This window comes from Scomber japonicus, chromosome 4, assembly GCF_027409825.1.
Source record: "Scomber japonicus isolate fScoJap1 chromosome 4, fScoJap1.pri, whole genome shotgun sequence".
NCBI lineage: Eukaryota > Metazoa > Chordata > Actinopteri > Scombriformes > Scombridae > Scomber > Scomber japonicus.
In genome coordinates, this window is record NC_070581.1 from 5,276,213 (window position 1) to 5,303,299 (window position 27,087).

Consider the following 27,087-nt stretch of genomic DNA (forward strand, 5'->3'; position numbering starts at 1 on the left):
ATGAGTGTAGAGGGTGATGACAAGCGAACTCGCACTCGGTCCAAGGGAATCAGAGGTGAGTGTTTGTCATTTCTCTGCATCATGTCAGGTCATGCCTGTCAGAGGTGCTGCAACACAGGCACGCACACACACACACGCGCGCGCACACACACACACACACACACACACACACACACACATTCAATCAGAATTCTTCACATGAAAACATCAGTTGTCAGCAGCGTGAACTTCTTTATATTCTAAAGAAAGGTGTGAGTGAGTGTGTGTGTGTGAGTGTGTGTGTATAGGCTATATATGAATGAATGTTTGTGTGTAATTTAGTAGAGCTAAAACAATGAATCAATAGTCAGAAAATGAATCGTAAGTATGATAAAAGTGGGAAAAATTCACACAAGTTCCAGCTTCTATGATGGCAACACTGTTTCTTCAATGATAGTAATAATGGCTATTTCAGGGTTTTTGGCTATCTGACAATACAAGCTACATCTGTTTAGAGACATCAATTTAGACTATTTTCTGACGTTTCATAGACTAAACCATGAATCTATTAATTAAAAATACAGTTAAAAATAGTAATAAAAAAAACATATTTATTTAGTACCACTTGCATGACAGTGTGACAAATGTGAAGTTACTCCTAGTATCCTGTTAGGTAAGCATAACAAACTTGTCATTTACACTTTTTATGCAGATTAGACAAACAAGATATAACATGTTTATTAGTGAGTGTATTTTAAATGTATTTTTATTAGCTTCAGACAGAGCCAGGCTAGCTGTTTCCCTGTTTCCAGTCTTTATTCTCAGCTAGGCTAACCATCTGCTAGCTGTTTCCCTTCTTATTTCCAGTCTTTTTTCTCAGCTAGGCTAACCGTCTGCTAGCTGCATCCCCTCTTGTTTCCAGTCTTTATTCTCAGCTAGGCTAACCGTCTGCTAGCTGCATCCCCTCTTGTTTCCAGTCTTTATTCTCAGCTAGGCTAACCGTCTGCTAGCTGCGTCCCCTCTTGTTTCCAGTCTTTATTCTCAGCTAGGCTAACCGTCTGCGTCCCCTCTTGTTTCCAGTCTTTATTCTCACCTTGGCTAACCGTCTGCTAGCTTTTTTTTTTTTTCCTGTTTCCAGTCTTTATTCTCGGCTATGTTAACCGTCTGCTAGCTGGTAACTTCATATTTAGTGCACAGATATCAACAAGAGTGGTGTCATTCTTGTAATCTAATTCTGGAGCAACAAAAATAATAAGAGTATTTTATCAAACGTCTCTCTGTTCCTTTAAGAAAATAACCGACAGATGAATCAATAATAAAAACAATCAGTGGTGCTCCAATCTACCATGAATAATGTGTCTGTCAGTGTGTGTTAGTGTGTATGCGCATGTGTGAATACATAAACATTTCAGTGTGTGTGCTTATGAATATGTGTATGTGTGTGTGCATATGTACATATTGATACATGTGTCTTTCTTCATGTGTTTGTGTAGAAGTGTGTGTGTGTGTGTGTGTGTGTGTGTGTGTGTGTGTGTGTGTTGATGTTTAGATGCGCGGCTGCACAGCAACAGTTCACAGGGTGTTCAGAGAGCAGGAAGGCGTCCAGTCATCCAACTGCATGATGAAAGACTGAGAAACTGAGATACACTACACATACACACACACACATTGCTGATATGTGTGTGTGTGTGTGTTTGTGTATGTGTTTGTGTGCGTGTTTCTCATGCGCTTGGTGTATCTTTATATGCAGGGATCTTTCTGACATGTGATTAATGCATCTGATATCGGAGCCTAAACTGAATTCTCCAGGATCGTATTGTTTTCTCGTTTGCTCCAAATGAAAATAGGATATTTCTCCCCACTCGTTCTATCGCTCAACTCCCAATCGATGCCCATAGCCGGCCCAGAGCAATGTGTGTGTGTGTGTATGTGTGTGTCGTTTGTGAGCAGAGCTTGATTTATGTTTTGAAGGCAATTACTATAAGTTGTCCCTGAAAGAAATGCTGTTTTCTGCTGATGAATGCAGTTTTACTTTTAATTTCATTTTACCCATTATGATAAATAAAGTGCAACAATTAATCATGTTTTATTGCTGAAGTCTGCATGTAATTGTCACTTTTTCTTTCCTGAGCAGCAAAATGCAATTTGCCTGATTTAGGTTTTTTTTTCTATGCTTTTGTTTGCCTTTGTGTGTGTGTGTGTGTGTGTGTGTGTGTGTGTGTGCCCTATTTATACAGTATGTTTGTGCAGGCCAGCCCTTACACTACTGTTTGTTTTGTGCTTTGCAGAGCGTGTGTTTGTATGGGTGTATGCTTGCATGTAGATATATATCTGTGTGTGTGTGTGTGTGTGTGTGTGTTTTTGTATGAGCTCGAGAGTGTGTAGGTGTTTTTTTTTTTGCAGTCAGCAGTGTGTAAGCCTGTATGAGGAAGCCTCATGGGATTCGTATGCATTTGTGATTTATTGATCTGAGTTTCTTTTAGCAGCACGGCTTTCTGAGCAGTCGTTCACCTTTGTTCTGCCTCTCTGTACCCCACCACCCCTCTCTCTTTCTCTCTCTCTTTCTTTCTCTCCCCCTTTTTCTCCCTACTCTCAGTTCCTATTGAGCTCGTAGGACAAGAGCTGAGGTAAGGAAACACCTTCATCTTTGTTCAAATCCCTTTCATAAAGTTCTTTTATGTGCACCGCAGAGCCCCCCTGCCCCCCCCCCCCTCGGGCACTTGTAGACTCACTATCAGTGCTTCTTTAGATGATGTTGTATATTATTTTATTTTTTTTTATTTCTTATCGTCACTTCTCAGCCCGTGGTCAGTACCTCCAGCTGGCTGCTATTGATTACTCGAAGCCTTTTTGCTATTTCCTGCTATGAACACATACAGTAGAGGCAATGAAAGGGGCCTATGATCTTTTTGCAATCCAATCGAAGGATACAGTGGAAGGGGGGAGGGGGGGGGCTATTATTTAGTTTTTTTCTCGCCCCTACCTTCAAGGTTTATCCTCATCTTTTACTTTTCCCACCCAGGCAGCAGCGTTCAGGGCCTCTATGGTCACACAGAGCCCATTGTCCCCCTCTCTCTTCTCTAAATTATTCTCTCCATCCTCTCTCATTTTGTCACACTTCACCTTTGAGCATTGATTTGTGCTCAGCACTCCAGAAAAAAAAAACCTTAGGGTGCATGGATTACAGGAGGAAAAAAAAAAAGAGAACAGTAGGAGGGCCAGAGAGCACCTCATTTAAAATGCAAATGCAGCATTTTTTAATAAGTGAAATTAATAATAAGGATAATTGGAGTAATAAAGGGCAATTGCTGGGGGAAGTTAATGAGAATTGAAATGAGCCGTCCTGAGGGGTCATAGCAACCTGGATCAGAGGAGAGAGAGAAGAGAGAGAGAGACAGAGAGAGAGGAGAGAGAGAGAGAGCGAGAGAGAGGTGGGGTAGGGTGGGGTGGGGTGGGGGTCTGATGATGATGACTGGTGAGGAGAGCAGAGCAAGGGGAAATTACAGCAGGTCTTGGCTGATCCTTATCTCTCATAGTAACAGGATATAGGCCAGGGTTGATGTACGACACACAATATTATGTTCTCCCCCGGCTTGATGCCACCTGCATTCATGCATTGTGTGTGTCTACTGGAAGGAGGTGGGGCGGTGGGTGTGGATGGGGAGGGGGTGGGGGCTACATATCTATGAGCTATGTTCGCCTTTGTGCATGTGCATTTTCGTGTGACGTGTGCGCTCAGTTTGCATGTCTTTGCTTTCTTTGTTTTGTTTATCTTAAATTACTTTTTTTTTCTTTTTTTTTTACTGCTTGTGGTTATCATTGCTTCTGAGTAGGGACTTAATGCACCATGTCTTAAAAACATATCTCTAACCTCCATCCATCCCATCCAGCTGCCCCACCCCTGGATGCAATGGCTCCGGCCATATCAGTGGGAGATACTCACGACACAGAAGGTAGGGCAGATTAAAAAAAAAAAAAAGAGAAAAAAAAAAAAAAAAAACACCCTCTGTCTGTCCTTCTTCTTTGTCTGTCTGTCCTCCTTGTCCTTTCCACTCCATGAAAAAAAAATGTCCAGCTCACTTTTTTTTAAAGGTGTAGTTGGACTTTTTTAAAAATTTTTTGAAGATGCACTCATTGCTCTCTTGCCGAGAACTATATGAGAACATCCATACAACCACCTAAATTCACCCACTCTAAAGCTATATAATTAAAATGATATGGCTTGTTTGGTTAATCCATGAAAAAAAGTGTAAAAACTCCTTTAAATCAGCTGCTCCTGCCAAGAAAGAGTCTAAATCTACTGTAAAAAAGCACATAAGGTATAAAGTTGTAATATAAACTTAAAATGTAAAGATGTTTGTAGGCAGCAGTGAAAAGTCATTTGCTCAGGTTTTACACGCCAGCTGTAATCCTTCCTTTAACTCCCTCCCTCTGTTCATCGTCTGTGTCGCTCGCCCCCTTCCGAGAATCCCCCATGGGACTCGGGGGCAGCTCACTGGCTTGTGACTCCTCTTTATTGAGGGGCAGATATTAGCTATCTGTTTACATGTGTATTCATTCAGCAGGCAATTTCAGATGCACTTTGTTTATAGATCCTCCCTCAATCTCCCTCGCTGTCTCCCAGGTGAGAGTAAGAGGGAGTTTATTGGATTTCACCCTCTGCTGCGTCGCCCGCCGCTCTCTCCATACAAGTTGTTCATTAAACGTTCCAGTCAATTGGCTGAGATTTGTTGTGATGTGTGTGAGTGAGTGAGCATGGCGCCCCCCTCAGGCCGTGTGCGTCGCCTCATACTCTCATCGCTCTTCATGTTAAAAAACACACACTCACACACCCAACCTCCATCAACTCACTCATAGATATGATGAGGTGCATGAGGTTTTAATTGGACATGTTAGAGTGACTTTGTGATTTCCCATTGCTTCCATGTTTGATATTCACACTTCTTTCTTCTTCTCTTTCCCTCTATCAGCGTTCTGGGTTGCCCCATAGCCAGAAAACGCCGCCTAGAAGAAGCCGAGGCCGAGCAGGAACAGGAAACGGAGCGGCCGGCCTCCAAGAGGAAGTCCCACCCTCTGAAACTTACCCTGGACGAGGGCTTCAGCGCAGAGAGCGATGCCAGCAGCGAGGCCGAGGGAGAAGGAGAGAAGGATGGAAAGAAAGGAGGAGAAGCTAAGGAGCAGGAGGAGATGGAGGCAACTGTAGAAGAAGACACAGAAGAGATGACAGAAGACCTGACGCGGGACGGACAGACGAACAGAGAGAGGGAAGAGATGCACAGTCAGCAGAAGCAGGAAGAGGAGGAGCGGGAAGAAGAAGAAACATATCAGAAGGAGGAGAAGACATTTGCAGCTGATGAAGGTGGGCTTCTTCTCATTGAGGCATGGCAGATAATATTGACCACAGTCATATTTGTTTCTTATTTGCTGTCGACTCCAACCAAACTCAAACTAAACATGATTTTGAAAAATAAGCATCTAATTCCAATCAATATGTCAATAATAAAGCCATTAAATGACAATTTGGATTACTGATTATTCATTTATCAAGCAAAAAAGTAAAACTTTCACTGGTTTCAGTAACTTAACTGTCGAGATGTGTTGCTTTTCCTCAGTTTTGTTTCATTATATTGTGAAGCTTTTGGGTTTCAGACTGTTAATTGAACAAAACAAGCAATTTGAAGATTTGTGAGGAGTATTTTATGGCATTGTGTAGATTCAAGGGTTAAAAATAATTGTGAGTTGAATGAGATTGCACTTCCATAAAGTTAGGGGAATCACAAGATACAGATAAGAAAGAAGTATGGTCAAATCAAATCAACAGAAACTGAGATATCCTGATTTTTGTCCAGAAATGCTGGATCCTACATTTCCCATAATGCAACCCAATAGCATCTTTCATTAGACCCTCCTTGTCTGCTAAATTGGCACTTCTTTCAAACCCCAGACCTCATAAAATATGTTAAGTTTAACCATAATCTGTATGACCTATCCGGTATGACTTCATAGTGAATGCTCAAAACCAGAGCAAGACATTTAAACACATAATTTACAATCCAGCTACACTAAGATGTAGGTAGAGTGAAGGTAAATGGTTTCTATATGTGGAGTCCCCAAAAAACAAAACATAGATTAAATTACAGAAATGTGGTTGATATCAATCCACATCCAGCAAAACAAACATCCAAAACACTGAGTTACAAAAAAGTGATGGTCATAAGTTGCAATGCATCCCATCAACCAGTAGGGGCACTAGGACTTGGTGCTGCTTTATGTCTAGATCCTCCATCACAGCAGGTGTTTTTACCTCATTGTGAATTCACAGTCGGTGACTTGGCAAGTTGGGAAGTGATGCCAGCGATAATAAAGATATTGCTGACAACAGTTTTAGCTCACTGTGTGACTCACTCTTTCCTCTGTGTCACCATTCTGACCTCTTCATCTCTGTTTCCACAGAGGAGGAGTGCGTGATCATCGAGCCCGAGCCTGGCGTGGCGCCACCTGTGGCCGAGGATTGTCAGTCTCCTTCTCAGAGCGCAGAAGAGGTGGCCAACTCTCTCCTCCACCTCGGACGAGTCTCTGACTCCGCTGCCAGCGACAATGCTCCAACTGTGGCCATTCAGCAGCCTGTTGCTATGGAGACTCAGGAGGATGTCATCACGGCAGCCGAGCGGGGTGAAGAAGTAAAGGACGAGCAGGAGGGGGAAATGAATGAGGGAGCAGAGGAGGAGGAGGAGGAGTTGGCACGGAGAGTTCAAGTATCGGAAGAGTCATCTGTTCTGCAGAAGGAGGCAGCTGAAGAGGAGGTGGAAGAGGAGCGTGGAGAAGACAGGAGTGACCACGTGAGCCAGGAGAACCACCAGTATATCAATGAAGATGTCCACCATCAACAGATCTCAGATGATGAGGAGGAAGAGGAGGAGGAGGAGATGGCGGTGCAGGCACAGCAGAGGCAGAACTCTCCACCAGAGGAGGAAGATGAGGAGAAAGATGAGGAGGAGCACAGGGAGGTGAACCACATTCTGCCTGTTTCTGATGCGCCAACTGCCATCCGCACCATCACCAGCACTGCAGCAGCTCAGGGAACACACATCAAGTCTGAAGACCACAGGGCCAGTCCTCTGGAGGACTACAACTCACGCAGAGCAAGTCCCCTCGAAAACTACAACGCCAACAGAGGCAGTCCGCTCGACAAATATGACTCTCATAAACCGAGCCCGCTTCAGAACTACAAGGCCAGCCCTCCTTTAAGCTACAGCTCCCACAGGGCCAGTCCACTGGAGGACTACTTCCCCAACACCAGAAACGAGAACTATAAAATCCACACAGCCTCTCACGACATTATCGATGTGCGTTCCGATAACGCAGAAGAGAAGGACTTCGATGACATCGATGGGGACGACGAGCATGACGACGAAGACAGCCTTTCCCATCGTTCCACCGTGACGGACGAGTCAGAAATGTTCGACATGACCCGAGGGAATCTGGGCCTGCTGGAGCAAGCCATCGCCCTGAAAGCAGAGCAGGTGAAACCAGTCGGGCCCAGGGAGCTGCTCCGCGCCCCGGATATCCACCACCAGCGATACTTCACCATGGAGGACAGGCCCAAGCACCTGGACGTCCTCCGCAAGAGCTACTTCAGCAAAGGTAGGGCAGAGTGAAGGAATAAACAGGGGGAGGGGGCAGTTACAGCATGTACTGGGACAAGAAACTTGCTTTAGGTAGGCAATACATCATGAACATTTAGCCCACTTTCTTTTTTTAGCTACCTGAACATGGTGAGGAATTCAAGGGTTCTCCAACATCTGAAGCTTGAAACAATAAGCAAAAAAAGTTATGACTGAATTGGTTGCTTAATGCATTTAAAAACTAGTTCAACACTTATTCTTTATGTATCTGGTGGCATTTTAATCTTTTATTATACTGACAGTGGAGAGATGAAAGGAAACATAAGTACAAAGAGAGGTGGGTATGACATGCAACAAAGGTCTGCTGCCGGACTCGAACAACAATACTGAGGTTATGTGACAGGTGGCTCCAAATGTCTGTCTGTTCAGCATGAAGCTGGAGCCAGCAGGTGGTTAGCTTAGCTTAGCTTAAAGACTGGAAACAGGGGTAAAAGCTAGCCTGTATAAAAATAATACATTATATCTCATTTATTTATTCTGCGCACCAACAAGAAAGTAAAAACAAGAAGATATGTACTTACAGATATGGTAAATGGAGTGGACTGCACCTTTATAGTCTTCTGACCATTCAAAACATTTTCATTCATTCATTCATTCATTCATTCATTCACACCCACATTTATACGCTAATGGCAGAAGCTACCATGAAAGGTGCCAACTTGCTTAACAGGAGGAGAAGCTAATGCATTCACACACACACATGCACACACAATATCATGTTTCTGTGACTTCAGAGGACATTACATTGACTTCCATTGATTTCCTGGGGACTTACCATAACTTTCACCATAACCAACACATAACTTAATGCTTTACATTAAAGGGACCTGCTTTTTGTCCCCACAACGCAGGCGAGTCCCCACAATAATGTAAATAGATGTACATCCCCACAATGTGAGGAATACCTGGACCACACACACACACTCACACACACACATACTGATGGTACAGCCCTCGAGAGCAATTTGAGGTTCAACATGTGGACTAGAGAAGCTGGGGATCGAAACCGCTGATCTTTCGATTAGTGGACTACCTGAGGCCATCTGAGCCACATCCCCCCCCCCCCCCCCCCCCCCAAATAAATAAGATATATTAGCAACCTTTGGAGGTGTTAGTCGAGTTGATTTTTGAGCCGGACCAGCTGTTCTCCCTCGCATCCAGTCTGTATGCTAAACTGAGCCAATCGTTTTCCAGCTGTGGCTTCATACTAAACAGACAGATGTGTGAGTAGTGTCAATCCAAAATATCTAATAATTGCATTTCTCTTTAAAAACTTTCAACGTCAGAGTGGAGAGGTTTTCAAAATAAGTCCCTACTGCATGTTTTGTTCACAGTGTGTGAACAGTGTGTACAAAACCAGCATAAGGTGTCATGTGCTGAACTTAACGCTATTCGCCGAGCGCACAAATAAACACTGTGTACCGAATAAACAGCGATGAGTCACAGAGCTGTGTTTAGATCCTCCCCTCTCCATTGTGATGGGGATGAAGTGGTTCCAGCTGAATAGACTTCCATGAAGAGTGGAGAGGAAGTGCTTGAAGAGAGAGCGAGAAGGGGACAACAGAGAGAGAGAGAGAGAGAGAGGGAGAGAGAGAGAGAGGAGCGCAAGAGAGACAACAGTGTGTCAGGGAGAAGCAGAGAGAACTGGCTAAGAGAGGAGAAACAGTGCAGGTTGTTCCACAGTCAGCGCTCGAGTGTTTGTTTACGTGCCGCGCGTGTTTCCAGCCTTGTATTTCACAGTTGGCACGTTGCCCACTTGTCATGCTCCTCACAGTATAGCGGGTAGTGTGATTACATGCCTGGTAGTGCTGCCCTCTCCTTGGCCTCGACTCCCTCCTGTGGTGACGTTCTTGTTCCGCTCGACGCTAATTAGGAGATGCATGTCTCGTTAACATTCAATTTGAAGGCCAACAGAGCATCACACCACCCTCTTTGCGCCTTTTTTCCCTCTCTCCAGCACCAAGCGATACTGGCTGGCTACCTCCAATAGCAGAGGAGATGAGTAGGCACCTTTAATTGTGTGTAAATTATAGTGGGGATGATTTCCTCCTGATGTATTTTCAGGTGTTTTTGTCTGAATGAGATCCTTGAAAATGTCAGACAAGTGTATCAAAGCAGAGGGGAAGTGATCAGAGAGTACAGGTGGAGTCTGTCGGCTCTGAAAAAGCAATGATATTTCATACAACATATTGAAACATATAGTGTTTCACCCTTGAAAGCATTAAGGGAAACACACAAATCACATTGTGCATTTACAGAGATACATAAGACACAAGGAGCAGATACAGATGGTGTCGCTTTTGTACAGTTGTCTGAAATATGTCTAGATTTTATGCTTAGCCGAGCAGACTGTCTGATGGCATTAACCACTTGCTTTTGTCCTTCTTATTCATCCCACCTTCCCCACTCTCTCTCTCTCCTCTTATCTCCCTTCCTCTCTTCTCCTCCTACCTTCCCTATCCCTCCTCTATCCCAGAGAGCAGTAGGCCAGAGAAGAGGGAGATCAAGTGTCCCACCCCGGGGTGTGATGGGACGGGTCACGTGACCGGTCTTTACCCCCACCATCGCAGCCTGTCAGGCTGTCCTCACAAGGACAGGATTCCCCCCGAGAGTGAGTTTTTCTCTGAGATAAAAAAATGAAAAAGCACAGAGAAGAAGAAAAAATGACAGCTAAAGAACAGTGTGACAGTGATGGAGACAGTTAGACATCACATGTATATTCACAAGTAGTAAATGATTTCAGGAGATGGTTTTTTGTGATCCAGGCGTACTGATTTAATGTAAATAACTCACTGAGCTATTCACTTTTACCATTATAGATAGGGTCAAATATGGAAAAGCTGACAGGTCAAAAAAGATCGACTGGCAACCAAAATTCGAAATAGATGTTAGTATTTGGTTGGCTGGTTTTATTTGCTTAAAATATGCTCTTTAGAATCAGCATTGTTGGTGTGTTTTTTCCTGCTTAGCCTCGTCTCTCCATAGTGATTGAAAAGATGCTTCCTACATATAATACATATTAGAGGCCGTTTTACAGTAGCCATGACTACAGGTCTATTAAATGTCCAGTTCCCTGCTATTCTCTGATTAAGGTTCATTTCATATTCTGCTGGTATTTACACTTAGGGACTGTGTGAAAATTATTAAGAGTGGCAGATGAAGGGGTGGAGGTTTTTTGTTTTTTTTTGCTGACTGTCAAGTTCCTTTGGGGAGAGCAGGAAATGGTCTTTAATTTATTTCTCATTGCACATTTATATTGTATCTATTATTTATTGTACAAGAAAAAAAAACTTACATTTCTTTGCCAACAATTATTAACAGGCTCTTTTGATTGATTTAGTATTGATAAAAGTCAGACATAAAAAAATTAACATTGCTTAACTCCATTAGTATTTTTTAATAAAAGGAAATATAAGATTTAGCATGCCCTCCCCACTCAAGTAAGTTTCATACAGTCCCTTACTTGAGAAAAGAGTTGTGGTTTTACTCTTTAAACTGCAACCCACTGACTGAGTTATTGTTTGTGTATGTGTGTTTGTATATATTATATTTTCTCTTTAGTCCTGGCCATGCATGAGAATGTGCTGAAGTGTCCCACTCCCGGCTGTACCGGACAGGGCCATGTTAACAGCAACCGTAACACACACCGCAGGTAATACATACAAAAAGTATACATTATTTGTGTAGATCTGTTTTTTTTATGTGTGCGTGTGTGTTTGAGTGTGTGTTTATTCCTGCAGACAGGGAGTGTTTTCCCCTCTGCGTATTTGCAAGCTCGTATATTCATGTATGCAGGACAGCGAATGTGTCAGTCCACATCAGATTTACATGGTCAGCAACATGCTCCCCTTGAATATTTATCTTTTCCTTCCCTTCCTGCCTTCCTCCCTCCAACCTTTCAGTCTTTCTGGATGCCCCATTGCAGCTGCGGAGAAGCTGTCCAAGGGCCACGATAAGCCACATCTCACTCCGCCGGGCAGCGAGCACCTCAAAGGAAGTCCCAACGACAGAGTGTTAAGGTCGGTGATCGAAAAAGTGTCAAATCATACAACAATGATACTACTACTACTACTATAATAATAATAATAATAATAATAATAATGATTAAATAACAAACTTTATTTGTAAAGGCACTTTTCAAAATCCAAGTTACAAAATGCTTCACAAGGCAGCAAAATACACAAATCATAAAAAACCTGCATTATAAAAGAGCGCAAATAAAAATTGATGAGTAAAAACCGTTTCCATGTAGAAGAAGAAAGAACAGACAAATCACATGTGAAGGAGATAAAAGCAATTCAAGGTTAATTTAAACTCAATTTAAAGTTTAACTTTTTAATTTATACTGACACACACATATAGATATATATATATAAAACAACATAAATAAATTATACATCTTTTTTTTTGTCAGCTTTGGGACTCCGTATATAAAATGGTAAAGGGCAAGAACTAAGACAGACTAGACAACACTATGAATTGTTATAACATAGGAAAAGACACAATATGAGTAATAAATGGAGTTTATTTTAGATTGTGCATCCACAGAGGACACTCACCTTTGTTATTATAATACATTGTCAAAACAAAGCAGCATGCTGGGTAGTGAATCTCTCCCTTACATAAAAAAAACTCCAATTCAAACCGAGTCCTTCTCAAGGTTAGCCACTAACCACACAGAAAGCCACAGAGACAGTCCTGACCTTGGCAGCCGAGCCCCTCACGAGAGAGAGAGAGAGGTGGAGCCGTGGCTTGTGAACCGCTGAATATCACAAGAAAAGTCTGGAAGCATTCAGTCTGGCGGTCTCATCATTACTGTCACCTCAAACACCCACATCTCTTTTTCTCCCAGTCACATCCCTCAACCCGGCCAGGCACCGCGATCATGGCCAAAAGAATGATAATTAACACCAAGCAGACATCGGTATTATGCAAAGTCCACGCTCTTCCTCATTGGTATTTTAATTAATAATGCAGCTGATAAGCTAATTATGCAAGTTATAGGGGCATTGCGGGGGGATAGGAAAAATAATTGCTTTCCTTGAGGAAAACCTCATCAGTGGTTGGACAAAGCATCCAGGATTAAAACATAATAAGCCTTGCCTTGTTTTTTTGCCACTCGGATTGTTATTAAAATGAGCCTGCTTGTCTGTTATGTGAATTCCTCATTCAATCCTTTCTTTCTAATGGAATCCATGTTGTTTGAATTTTTTTTTAAAAATCCCCTGTGATCAATGGTAGAAAGTTTTTGCTCTCTCATGAAAATCCTCCTGACAGCAGTGTGACTACAGGGCAGGTCATTTAGGTTATTAATGAGCGTGTGTTTGGAGAGAGGAGACTATGATATGGGATGCAGGGGAGGAGGAAGAGGACCAAAAAAGGAGGGGGCTTTGGATTTAAAAAAAAAAAAAAAAAACATAAAGAGGGTGACCCCACCCCTTACCCCCAACCCAGTCTACCTCCTTTCCTCATTCACCACTCCCTCTTCTACTTTCCCACTCCTCCTCCTCCTCCTCCTCCTCCTCCTCCTCCTCCACTCTTCTTTCTTTCTTTCTTTCTTCCACGCCCTTCCGCCTCTCCCCAGTCTATCAGTGGATTTACGCCAACAGGTCTGACAAAAGCCCGAGCTCTCCAGGAAAACGAGAGGGCTTAAAGCTCATAAATTCCATGCTGTACAACATGCAAATGTGCCCTCTGCTGATAAGAGAGCTTTTAATCCTGCTGCACTCGTGCTAAATACACCGTTGCCCCTATCTTCACTCTCTCTCTATGTCAGTCTGCCTCCCTCTCTTATTCTCTTATTCTCTGCTTCTCCCTCTCGCTTTGTTTTTGCGATGATTGTGCGACTCTTTATGCCATCAATCCTCTTTTATTTCCATCTCTTGGTTTATTCTATTCTATTATACTTTATTCATTGTGGAGTTTTTTTCATCTTCCTTTCTGACCTCCAGCAAACCCACCCTCACGTCTTCTCTCTCTCTCTCTCTCTCCCTCTCCTCCTCCTCCTCTTCCTCACAGGCCCATGTGCTTCGTCAAGCAGCTCGAGGTGCCCCAATACGGCAGCTACAGGCCCAACATGGCGCCCACCACGCCTCGCGCCAACCTGGCCAAGGAGCTGGAGAAGTACTCCAAGGTGTCCTTCGATTATGCAAGCTTTGACGCTCAAGTGTTCGGGAAGCGCATGCTTGCTCCAAAGATGACCACCAGCGAAACCTCACCTAAAGCCTTCAAAAGTAAGACAGAGAGAGCGAGAGAGAGAGAGGAAGTACTCTTTTTAGCCTCTCTTTCATCACTTTTAATGATTTTTAACCACACTTGTATTATCATCTGATCTAAAATTGACTTTTCCTGCAGCTAAGCCCTCATTCCCCAAGTCATCGTCGCCTAGCCTGAGTCTCCACGGTTACGGGAAGAGCACCTCCTTGGCCTACGACTACTCCCATGACGCCGAGGCCGCTCACATGGCCGCCACCGCCATCCTCAACCTGTCCACTCGCTGCTGGGAGAAACCCGAGAACCTCAGCACCAAACCCCAAAACAAGGTAAACACACTGCAGCTGTCTCCTTTTTTATTATACATGGGTTTTGTTTTTTTAAGGTTAATTAGCACTGATTGAGGTTTGTAATTAAAGATTAACAGTAGCACTCAAAGAAAAGGATTATGAGCTCATTGTAGTACTGATTGAAACGTTGCAGACCACAGCTGATGAGATGAGAGGAGATAGTGGGTGTGCCTCTCCTCACTCCTCTCCTCTCCTCTCCTGTCCTCTCCTCTCCTCTCCTCTCCTCTCCTCTCCTCTCCTCTCCCCTCCTCTCCTCTCCTCTCCTCTCCTCTCCTCTCCTCTCCTCTCCTCTCCCCTCCCCTCCTCTCCCCTCCTCTCCCCTCTTCTCCTCTCCTCTCCTCTCCTCTCTGTTGCTCATTCCCCCCCCCCCCTCCATCAACTCTGCATGAATATATCATCAGGAGGCATTAGCTTACAGCAACAGGATGGTGTTGAGACGCAGTTGCATCACCTCTACCATCCTCTTTCATCCTTTCATCCCTCCATCCCACACACTTTTCATGTTGTTATTGAATTTGGCTGACTGCCAGTTCCCTGGATTACTTTTCCACCAGGTAGCCTTTTTTCATTATCTGCCGGACAGATCTCCCACTCTCTCTCTCTATCCCTCTCTTTCTCTCTCTCTCTTTCTCTCCACCCCCGCCACTCTTTCTTTCATTTTCTTTTCACATTTTATTCTCCTCCTTCTCCTTCTCTTTTATCGTCCTCTCTTTCCTCCCGTGAACATCTCACCATTTTCTCCCTCTGTCTCCGTCTCCTCGCTGTCGCTCCCTCTCTCTCTCTCTCTCTCTCTCTCTCTCTCTCTCTCCCCCCCCCTTTTCTCTCTCTCTCTCTCCGTCTTTCCCCTCCCTGTGCACAGGAGGTGTAATTGGAACACCACTTTCCCCCATATTGTGATTCTTAAAAGCCTTTTTTGCCTCACAGAGGAGAGAAAGTGACTGCTTCATCATTTTTCGATTTCCTGACATGGTTTTAGGAAGATAAAAGATTAATGTCTCTGGCAGCACAGCGGCGCAAGGTGATGTTCAGCGAGGCACTGATCCAAGAGCAGGACTTAGCTGCGCGGTATTACGGCGCGCATCAACCTGGGGACTGATCTGGAATCAGAGTCGGAGCCAGTTGAAATCCAATATTGAAACATTGGAACACTGAGCTCATCAGCCAGGGACATTTCTGGGAACTGTTCCCGTTTTTTCTCTCCTCTTCTGCTAACCCTTTGATTTTTCTGGCCCTTGACCAGCCCATATGAGCGCCATTTTAGATGAATGCTGGAAAAACATGGCTCATCTCACCCCTCTGTTTCTGTTCACCTGCCAGCACTATAACACAGCACGGAGAGAGAGATGAGCAAGTGGTGTCGGTGCTGTTGGCAAGTGCGATGGCGGTACATTAGGTATCATTACTAACGCGGTTAAGCGATGAAGGTGGTGTTCTGAACTCAAACATGTACTAAAGTACATCACGCTGCTTAGGCCTATGTTTGGTACAAGCTTGAGGGGAATTCTACAAGCAGGTGAAGGTGCGATGAAAAACTGAATGTAAATCCCCTCTGAGTGTGTGGCTGTGGGTTATTTGAAGTTATGACTCAGTAAAAATATAGGTATGTTAATGTACATGTAGTGCTGCAACTGAATCTGCTCAAGAGGGCAATTAAATTAATCATAATCATCATCATACAGGAACGCCTCTCATATATACTGAAGTGCACCAGAGGAGACTGCATTAGTAATTTATATTGGAGAATACTTAATTAGATGGATTAGTTAACTATGATTCTCTATTCATTTTCTCCCACTTTCCAACTATGTACTGTATGGAGGCCCAATGTGGCCAGTATTAAAAAAATTAATGTTATAAAATTATGAATCAATAAATTGTTAAAAATAATTATTCTAAATCAATCAATCAATCAATCAATCAATCAATCTTTATTTATATAGCGACAAATCAAGACAAAAGTTATCCCACGGTACTTTTCACATTCAAGATGTTACTTACTTTTTAATACTAAGTTAATACAAACATTGTTCAGCTCATTATTATAAAAGGCTGTTTAATTATTTATTTTTATAAGATTGTATTATTTTAATTTCATAATGTGGAGTTGCCACCAGTTTCCATTCACTCACCTATCAGCCAATCGCATGCCTCTATAGTGTCTCTCTGCAGATTCAGTAGATGCTACAACATTTAGCTAGCTCACACCTGCTGGATAAAGTGACAACAAAGCAGTGTGGCTTTCAAATAAAAGTTATTTAGAACCAGCCAATCAGCTGCTGCTATAATTAAACACAAAGTACTGACCTCTGATGTTAATTGAAATAAAAAACAAACTCCTGATATTATCATTTTCATAAGAATGAGTCAAGTTTTAATATTCATTGAATGATTTCATGACTTATTCCTATGTTTATCTATTTCATCATGTCTATTGACCACTTTGGTACTCCATACATATGAAGCATTTCAAAGTTAAGATAGTTGGTTGTATGAAAAGCTGAATATCTTGTGTTTTTTTTCCCAGGAAATGGACATTGAGGTGGATGAGAACGGCACTTTGGACCTCAGTATGAAGAAGCCCATCAAACGAGAGGGCAGTCTGTCTGGCACCAGCCCCGGGGTTCGCTCCCCAGACCCTTCTTCCTCATCCTCATCCTCGCTCCATCACGGTGGTAGCAGTGGGATGACATCACCCAACCTACACACCTACAAGCAGGAGGAGTGGGAGGGACCTCTGGATTACACCAAACCCAACCGCCAAAGGGAGGAGGAAATGGACGAGGTCAGTGCAATGAGACTGAAGAACAGCAGCAGTTATAAACATGCAGTATTTCCTGTGATATTAGTCACAGAGGAAGTATTGCAACATAAAAAAAACAACCGACAAAATCCCCCCTAAGCTTTTTGAACAAAAAACTCATAATTGTTTACATCACTTTCTCTAATCCCCTTTGCCTTATTTCCTGTCGCCTTTTCCTCTTTCTATTATTCATTTATTTCAGTGAAATGCTGGAGTTACTGTACAGTTAAAACATTGCACTGTGTAACAGAGGTGGTGTGTCAGGTGCATTGCACCATCCTGTCTTTGGCATATGCAAATTTTACTCCTTTGAACTTTTTCAAAAGAAATATAAAGGGCCTTGAATGTTAATTTTTTATGAGGACATTCTGCATTTGGAAACATCACTTGTCTACAGAAGAATAAAAACGGATCATGAGAGTTTGTGCACATGGGTTTGCAAAGTTTCTCTTCTTGTGAACAAACAAGCAAACTGTTGAGAGGAGAGGTCCGACTTTAAAAGTTGTCTGAAAAAAGTCCACATAGTCCATATGTCATGACATCTGTTCTCATCTTCATTCGGGTTTCTGCATTTCTTCAGATGGACCACACCGGTCAGTCGTTTGTCTCGTCCGACCCAGAGGACTGTGACATGATGCAGGACTGTGTTGAGGACAGGAAGTACCCAGGAGAGGTCACAACCCCGAGCTTCAAAGTAAAATTCCAGCCTAAGGACACCAAGAAAGAGCTGCTGGCGTAAGTAACAAGACTGCAGCCACTGCTACCTACACTGTCTCAAGGTTCACTTCACAAAAGATATTGTGCTAATTATATGATGGTGCAATCATTGCCATAAAGTTCTGTAGCTGAGTGAAATCTGCCCTTGTTTTGTGTCTGTGTGAGTGAGCTGAGCTGTTTCCAGTGTTTCCTGCTTTTCTCCACATTTCAGCACACAGATTGTTCCATAATGAAAACTGCAGAGAGCACAAAACTTTCCCCACACAACTTTCATACATTTTACTGTTTTACATCCCTACTATTTCCCATCTTTAACATAATCTACTGGAATGTCAAAATACAGCCAGTAATGTGACTCATGTTAGATTCATGTCAGGTTCAGGTGTTACTGAATGTATCCAGGAAAAACATCAGTAGATGTTCTGTTTGTTGTCCACATCTGGCTGTGTGTCACAGCTGCAGCATCACACAGCAGCTGAAACCATAAGTGTGAGAAAGAGACTGTGCACATTTATACAGGCAACACACAGCAGCACAGTAGTGATAACATCATTAACACTGTATCGGTCAGGATCTTCTTCCACACATCTACACAGGTCAGCTACTGACACTAAGATTTAAAGTCAATATGTGTATTTGTTTGTAATAAAGCAGAAGTTACGGATGGATCCTGAGCTCCATCAGAGCTGTCAGGACAATTTTTTTATTTAAGTAGCTGAAAGTCCAAGATAAGCCTAACACCCAAACCCACTTGATCCCCCCCCGATGTCTGACTGAAGATTTTACTATTCAACATCATTCTCTGCCTCACAAGCCTGAAGACTTGAAGAGAGAGAGAGAGAGAGAGAGAGAGAGAGAGAGAGAGAGAGAGAGAGAGAGAGAGAGAGAGAGAGAGAGATTGTGCTTCAGTTAACACCAACTTGCTGAAGACACTTATAATTTCACTCTGTGTGTGACTATTAGTGCTGGTCTGAGTTGCTCTGTTTTTGCAATGAGGCCCATTTGCACAGAAAGGGGCCAATTTTGCGCCAGATGTATTCGCATTATCTCATTTACATATGTGCGAATAGCCAAGGAGCACAGAGACACATTGCGTGTGCTTTGTGAATCACACAGTTTCTTTTTGTCTCTTTTGTGCAGCTTTAGCGAGCACACAATGCCACAAAAGACCCACAATTCTGTTGTGAATTTGCATGGCTGTAAAAAGTGTTTTTACAGCCATGCTAGCAGCTCTTTGAGAGTTCGAGCTAAATGCTAACATCAGTACTAACATGCTGATGTTTAGCAGATATAATGTTTAACCCTGTTTTCTAACCCTAACCCTAACCCTAACCCTAACCCATGTACACCATCTTACTTTAATTGTGAATTAGTGTTAGCATGCTAGCAGTTGTTAATTAGCACCAAACACAAAGTCCAGCTGAGGCTAATGGTAATGTCATTAGTTTTGTATGTATTTAGTCACATAAGAAAGTTTTCTGAAAATGGATATTGAGCTAAGATAAGATAAAATATTTCTTTATTAGTCCCACAGTGTGAAAATGTACACTATTACAGCAGCAAGTGGATAGCAAAAATAGAAAGAGCACCAATAAAAAGAATTGACCTGATGATGATGCTACATAAAAAGTTAAAGATCAGAAGAGGATTGATGCAAATCATTGTGTATTTGTTTTTGTCTCTATCAAATTTCAATATAATCCATCCAATCATGATAAAAGTAAGGGTAAACTTTATTAATAAAAAAAAAAAGTATTCTTGTAATAATTGATAAAAAATCAAGTAAAATAAAATATATAATAAACAATCTCTAAAATAATCTGCAATGTTCCATGGATAAAACAGTAAGGAAAGCCTCACTCTTATCAGTGGGAGTGGGAGGTAGCCTACTGGGAGCTGTGGTGTTGTAAAGTTTGATGGCTGATGGTATGAAAGACACCCCCCCCCCCTCTCTCTCTCCTCCCCCAACCGCTTTGAGGCACAAGGCTTATTGAGATATTACAGTTTGGACCAAAGTGGTGGACAGACTGACAACAGATCACCCATAAAGCCTCACCACTAGCATGGCTACACTCAGCAATTAATAAACAGGGATGAAACATTCTTGTCATTAACTCTGCATATCTCTCTCTCTCTCTCTCTCTTTCCTCCTCCTCCTCCTCCTCTCCCCCTCCAGGTGCCCTACACCCGGTTGCGACGGCAGCGGCCACATCACTGGAAACTATGCATCCCATCGCAGGTATGCACCACCGCAGGCTTTCTGCTGCTGCTCTATATATTATATCTCTCATATGGAAATGTTTCAGTTTGAGAGCTTCATGCTGCCCACGCTGCACCTGAGTCCAAAGTGGGCGCACCGCAACTAATTCAAATATTGTATTTGATCTTGACATGCCAGAGGCAATAATGTACCGTGAGCCCAGGAAGCAAAGACGGTCATTGACTTTGATATGCATCAGTAATTTACTTCTTGCCGTCTGTCCTCTTCTTCCTAAATGACCTTGGTATGCCTTGCATTCTTGATTTCCTTTCACTCATTTCCTTCTCCCCCTCTCCTTTCACTCGCCTCCTCGTCCTCTTTTTTCCTGTCCTTCTCTTCTACCTGTCCTTCGCTCTCTCTCTTTCTTTCTTTCTCTCCTCTCCTCTCCTCTCCCTTCAGTCTGTCTGGGTGTCCTCTCGCTGATAAGAGCCTTCGGTCCCTCATGGCAGCCCACACCCCTGAACTCAAGTATGTCTGCTCTACACCTCCACTGTCTTTTCACTACCACTTTTTTTTTTTCAATGCACTTGCTACTGACACCGTCCAAAAAAACGCCACAATGCTTTATTCTGCTGACGTGCACTTTTGTTGCTGGGCTTTTGTCGCTGGCTGCTGCCTCTGCTGCATCTGGCTTAGACTATGCTTGCCTGCACTTCAATCAGTTCATGTAAATGTAAAAAAAGGAAAGTGTAATTCTGTAGTGTATATAAAGGCACTTTTATAGAAAATGGGTCAGTGATGGTTTTTTTGTGTCCATGTGGTTTAGTTTAAATTTAAAGGGTTAAAATATGAAAATAAACGTATGAATAACTTGCACACATTTTTTTTGTGGACCCAGCATCAAATTTCTGCTTTTAATCCATTTACAGAGAATATATTAAAGGATTATGGCATAAATGTCTAAGTGGTGTAACCATAAAAACTTTGAACCAAATAATTGTGTAAGTCCACTTAAATACACTGTAGGTGGTACTTTTGGTAAAAAATGGTGCAAATGTCATTTCAAATGATATAAAAGCAACAAAAATACAAAATGTACATTTTACCAAACCTGATGCTGCTTTTAATACTATTTTTGAATTGATCATCTTGTCAACCCTTATTTGTCACTGACCCACGTAAGACTTTCACGGCTCACTATAGACAGATGGACGAAATGTTGAAATGAGCCTTAAGATTTAAAGGAAACATTATGTTGAGTTTCTCTCATCTGCATGATGCCATTTTCATTAAGACCCTCCACTGTGAAACATCTGCTCTGGTCTCTTTTATTTCTTGTATTAAATATTGCTGCATCTTTTCCCTCCTCAGATGTCCCACTCCAGGATGTGACGGCTCAGGTCATATCACAGGAAACTACTCCTCGCACAGAAGGTAACAACAACAAATGAAAAAAACATCACACACACACACACACATACACACACAAACACACAAACACACTCACAAAATCATGACATATGCACACACGCTCACATACATACACACACACACATACACAGTCAGTCAGAGAGGCCTAGTGACAGTTCATGATAGAATTAGACAGGGACAACATACTCACACATTTTCCACACCTTTCCATTGCTCCTATTTTTGGGCCATGTTAGGCGTTTTGAGTTGATTTGGTTTGTAAATTTGGTTTAATATTCTTACTTTTTTTTTTTATAAATAATGTTCTTCCCTTTATCAAGCTAATCACTTCACCGGAAAACTTTTTTCAACCCTATGTTATCAACTCCGTACTTTCTGTTTTCAGTCTCTCTGGGTGCCCGCGTGCCAAGAAAAGTGGAATTAAAACTCCTACCAAGGACAACCAGGAGGACTCCGAGCTTTTAAAGTTCGTACCGCTCAGAAAGCCATAATGTCTGCTTTTAGCGAGACTGACGGTAAAAGTAAAATGCAATAAAAAAAGACAGAAAGAGAAAGAGACAGAGAGAGGGAAAGTCACTGTGAATCATATGCAGAGGTAGTGACCTACCACCCCCCACCACCACCCCCCCACGTAATTGAATCAAACAATCAGGCCTTTACTGATGGGAAAAGACACTTGATTCCAGATACTGATTCTGAATAGTAGAGTATCATAGAGTAGATTGTCAATACATAAGAAATACATGGGCTTCATATTGCATTTGCACACAAGACAGTAAATTCAACAGCATGTGATAAACCTTCATAGCTCTATCCAGTAATATATAATATATTCACTGCATAAATAAACTGTCAGTTACAGTCTTAAGAAAATGAATTTGGCTCAGTAGAGAAAGTGTATAACTTCAATTTTTAAGTAAAATATTCTCAACTTTCTCTACAGTTTATGTATTTGGAGCTCCATGTCTAACCTTTGTGCCTTCTCACTCTTCTTCTCTTCATTTCTTTTTCATCGCTGCCTGGCTTCAACTCTTCCTCTTCTCACTTTCCTACTGCGCAACTATCTTCTCCTCTTTTTTTCCTCCCCCTCCCCTCCTCTTCTCCTCCTCTGCTCCCCCTTGCAGATGCCCCGTGCCGGGTTGCGACAGCCTAGGTCACATCAGCGGGAAGTACGCCACGCACCGTAGCGCCTACGGGTGTCCTCTGGCCGCCCGCAGACAGAAGGAGGGTCTGCTCAACGGCACTCCCTTCAACTGGAAAGCCTTCAAGACAGAAGGGCCCACCTGCCCCACGCCTGGATGTGACGGCTCCGGACACGCTAACGGAAGCTTCCTCACACACCGCAGGTAGGTTTGTTTATAGTGATGTTCACTTTATGTTCACAGAAAAAATTGTTTTTCATCATTAAATGTTGTTACTGATGAAAATGTTGATGATTACAAAGGGAGTTACATCTGAAGTCAGAACTTTAAGATTTTGCTCAGGAGGTTTTTTTCCCACATTTTAAAATATTTAACATGATACTGAATACATATATTGCTGTTTTTAATTCTTTGAAATCAATATTTGTTTTATATTTAGTAAATAAATCATGATATGGGTTTATTTGGAGCACCCATGAGTTTAAATGGAGTCACAGTACCAATTAAGATCATGTCAGACTTTTGACTTTTCTCATCAAATATCTTTATTTTATATTCCAAAATCTACATGAACTAATGAATACATTTTAAATGAGAGATAAATCTTCTTTATAAGAAATGATCTCTCTTATAAATCATGTCAGTATCCATGAAAAACAGCTCAACTTAGATTTTGGTGCTTAATGGTAACACTTACCCTAACAGCTGAAAACATACAGACAAGTCATCAAATGTAATAAGTTACATGACTTTGATGAAGTCATTGAAATAGTTATTACATTTTAAATAACTAGAAACTAGTCATCTGTAAACTATTGCTTTTCCAAAGTAAACTTCCAACCCTGAAAATGTGCATTAAAGTTTATTTTTATATTAAATGTATTATAATGTATTTAAATTCATAAAAAATTCAAATTAAAAAATGCATCTGTAAAATACATGCTTATTAACTTTCTGAGACCATCACAGCAAACACTTTGCACTATTATTTATGTCAATGCTACATTGTCATCACGTTCTAACGTGTAATGAGCAGGGACTGTGTGTTCAAGAACACTTTGACACAAACTGTTCAAAAGAGATGCAGTACACTTATTGGTCATATTTACTTTCTATCTTGTCAAGAGTTAGATGAGAAGATCGATTCCACTCAGTGTCCAAGAATATCAAATTATTTCTTTAAGCTACAAGGAAACAACATTTAATTATGCTTGCAAATTACAGTGTCCCATATTTACTGAGATGACAAATTTGATATTTTGGTGTAACACTGGATGACCCTCTCCTGTATATGACTTGTTCATGCAGCCTCTCAGGATGCCCTAGAGCCTTGTATGCCAAGAAGAAGGCTAAGTTTCCCGGGGAGGACTACCTGAGCACCAAGTTCAGAGCCAGTGATGGTAAGACCCTCAATCAATACATGTATAGCCCGTGTGGGCCTGTGTATGTACTAGCTCTGTGTCATATGATGATATATATGACATGATGATAGAAAACACCCGTCGATACATATTACGCTCTATTGTTTTTTCGTCAATATTTTTCCTCAATTGGAATCTTTTGTGCAAGTTACAATGGTAATAGGTAAGTAATTTAAAGTAATGTACAGACACTTGGGGGGCACATGGACTATCTGTTTATTAATTAAAATGTGCTGTATTTGTATAAGTATTGCTATTGGGATATGTATTTTTATTGGGATAAGTATTGCTTTCAGATTAAGTATCGTTATCTTTCTATATTATCTTTCTATTTTATCATTCGGCACCACATACATTTTGCTTGTAGAGTACTTACATTTCGAGTGTTTTGCACAAACAAAGAAGATGATGTCATAAATAGAGCTGCTGTGAATTTACATGTGACCAGTACATACAGGAACAATACAAGGTTCATGATCATATACATGAGAATATGCCTACAATTCAAAACATCATGTAAACAAAAGCAGTATACTGTGAATATGACGTTTGAAATAGAGATATAAAATGTGAAATGCACAGGAAAACTAAACACAAATGCATGACCAGATACACAGCTGCTCTTCTCTTCTAATGTATCTGGTTCTCCTCTTTAGTTCTGGACAATGACGAGGACATCAAGCAGCTCAACAAAGAGATTAACGACCTCAACGAATCCAACAATGAAATGGAGGCTGACATGGTCAACCTGCAGACTCAGGTGTGTGTTTCTACGTCTGGTTTAATCCATGTGTGTTATTAATCCTTGCAGGGCAGAAATGATGATATGGGCATCACAGTGTGTTTCCTTCTGTTGGGGAGTTCTACAGCACATGTGGAAAAAGTAGTATAAAGCTTTTTTATGTCTCCAGAGCGAGCTGTGTAGAATCTGATAAACTACCTCAAGTGATGTCACTTGAGTCAGTGTCTGTTAAGGTTGAAGACTACAAGTTAGTAAATGACAAATATCTGTAGGTGTGGAGATATAGAAAATAAGTGAGGTTACCAGACCTCTGTAGTTTCTCAACTGCTGGAGGCTATATTAGCTACATTAGCTATTAGCATATGCTACTAGCATAACAAATCTCCAGTCGACTGAATCAAGTTGAACCAGCCCAGTCCTGAATCAACTGGTCATTGTAGTTTTTAGCAAACATGACTCAAACAGGAAGAAATAGAGCTTTTATTGGGGACTGTATTCAGCAGCAGATTGACATGGATTTGGTTCTCTTGCAAGTAGTGTGTGTAGCATTGAGTTAAAGGTGCAGTGTGTAGAATTTAGCAGCATCTAGCTGAACTGATTTAACAGAAATGACATATGAGTTTTAATTAGTGTATAATCACCAGAAAATAAGAATATTGTGTTTTCGTTACCTTAAAATGAGCCTTTTATATCTATGGCTGTCTTCTGCCATGTTTCTACAGTAGCCCAGAACGGACAAACCAAAACACTTATTTTCACGTATTTTGTTAGTTTCTCCGCCACTGTAGATTCTCCTACACACTTGGAGGGGGAGATGTGGAGTGGCAGGGGTATTATTCTGTTGCAATCTTCAACCTCACCACTAGATGCCACTAAATCCTACACACTTGCACCTTTAAAACAAGCTACAGTGACTCAATGACTACAGTGCAACACCATTGATGTGTTTTTAATAGGCTTTTTGGACAACAATGAAGCTCTACAGCACAGAAGAAATAAGATATATGAGACACAATAAACACATTATTTGCTAGTACAATCAGTTCATGATTGGTTTGGTCGATATGAAGAATAATGTAGAAAATCACCAAAATCATTCTTTATATGTCAGTTCTTAGTTGCAGATAAAAGACATGTTTCAACCTAATGCCTCAAGAATAGAAATCCTGTACTTCTACTTCCTGCGTGGTTAGCAGCTGGTGTTAATGAGCTAACTGTTGCTTCATGTTGCAGATCTCATCCATGGAGAAGAACCTGAAGACCATTGAGCACGAGAACAAGATGATCGAGGAGCAGAACGAGGCTCTGTTCATGGAGCTGTCAGGTCTCAGTCGCGCCCTCATCCGCAGCCTGACTAACATACGACTTCCGCACATGGTGAGTTAATATCCACCACACACACACACACCACACATGCAGGGCTGGACCCGCTCACACACCTTCAAAAATGTAGGAGAATCTTTCTTTTTAGTTTTTTCGTGGCGATTTTTTTCAGTTGAGATTGGTTGTTGTTTGCACCACAGCAGGAGCCAATCACAGAGCAGAACTTTGACAGCTACGTGAGCACCCTGACCGACATGTACACCAACAAGGACTGCTTCCAGAGCCCGGAGAACAAGGCTCTGCTGGAGAGCATCAACAAAGCCGTGAAGGGCATCAAAGTCTGAGGCCCTGCACACGCACACACACGGAAGAGCGAAGCTGTCCCGAAGCGCGGGAGCGTGACAGAGCCGGAAAGAGATGAAGGAGAGGATGTTGAAATACTCTACAATATATTGAAATACGATTCAAAAAAACAAAAAGGGAATTCAGGTTATTTAAATAAACGGCAACTTAAAAAAAAAAAAAAAATCAACCCAGGGAGCACTCTGTTAGAAGAAAAAGTGACGCGGACCAAAATCCACACCATGCTGCTGCTGGGATTGGAGGAGGAAGCAGGAGGAGACGAATCCTTCAGTCAGAATGGATGGAAGAGAAGAATAATGTTACTATAAACTGTATCTGGGGGGGTTTTAAATATGCTGTATGTTTACCTGTTGTCTCTTTTGTGTCCTGAACTGTCATCGGAGAAGGTTTCGCTGTTTTTTTGCCCGGTTTGAAACTTGGAGGATCGTTTTTTTTTACAGGAAGAACACGAGATGAGTTGAACGTGAAGACTCTCAGTGCTGTCCTGTAGCATTCACTGTGGCGAGTGTGTGTGTGTATGTGTGTGTACGACTGCGTGTGTGCGTGTCTGTTCATCGATTCCAAAGGGTTTTTCCTGATCCACGACCGCACACACACACACACACACACATATACACACACATCCCAGCAATATGAGGCGAGGCACTAAAACTGAATGTGTGTAACTGAGGCGTCAACAGCGCAATGTTGACTCAGTTTAAGCAGGAAATTCTCCAAGCGA

At 41.9% G+C, this 27,087-nt stretch overlaps 1 protein-coding gene across 1 annotated transcript; it reads left to right on the forward strand.

Moving 5' to 3' along the window:
- myt1b (myelin transcription factor 1b) lies at window positions 1-26,347 on the forward strand. Its single transcript, XM_053316924.1, has 21 exons — window positions 1-55; window positions 2,576-2,606; window positions 3,870-3,932; window positions 4,950-5,338; window positions 6,433-7,623; window positions 10,141-10,275; window positions 11,226-11,316; window positions 11,567-11,683; window positions 13,683-13,897; window positions 14,019-14,206; window positions 16,752-17,009; window positions 17,608-17,762; window positions 19,921-19,983; window positions 20,404-20,472; window positions 21,316-21,378; window positions 21,761-21,841; window positions 22,497-22,721; window positions 23,826-23,917; window positions 24,595-24,698; window positions 25,914-26,057; window positions 26,204-26,347. Exons 1-21 carry the CDS (start codon window positions 1-3, stop codon window positions 26,345-26,347), a joined length of 3,873 nt encoding a protein of 1,290 aa, XP_053172899.1.
- Window positions 26,348-27,087: the final 740 nt, after the last annotated feature.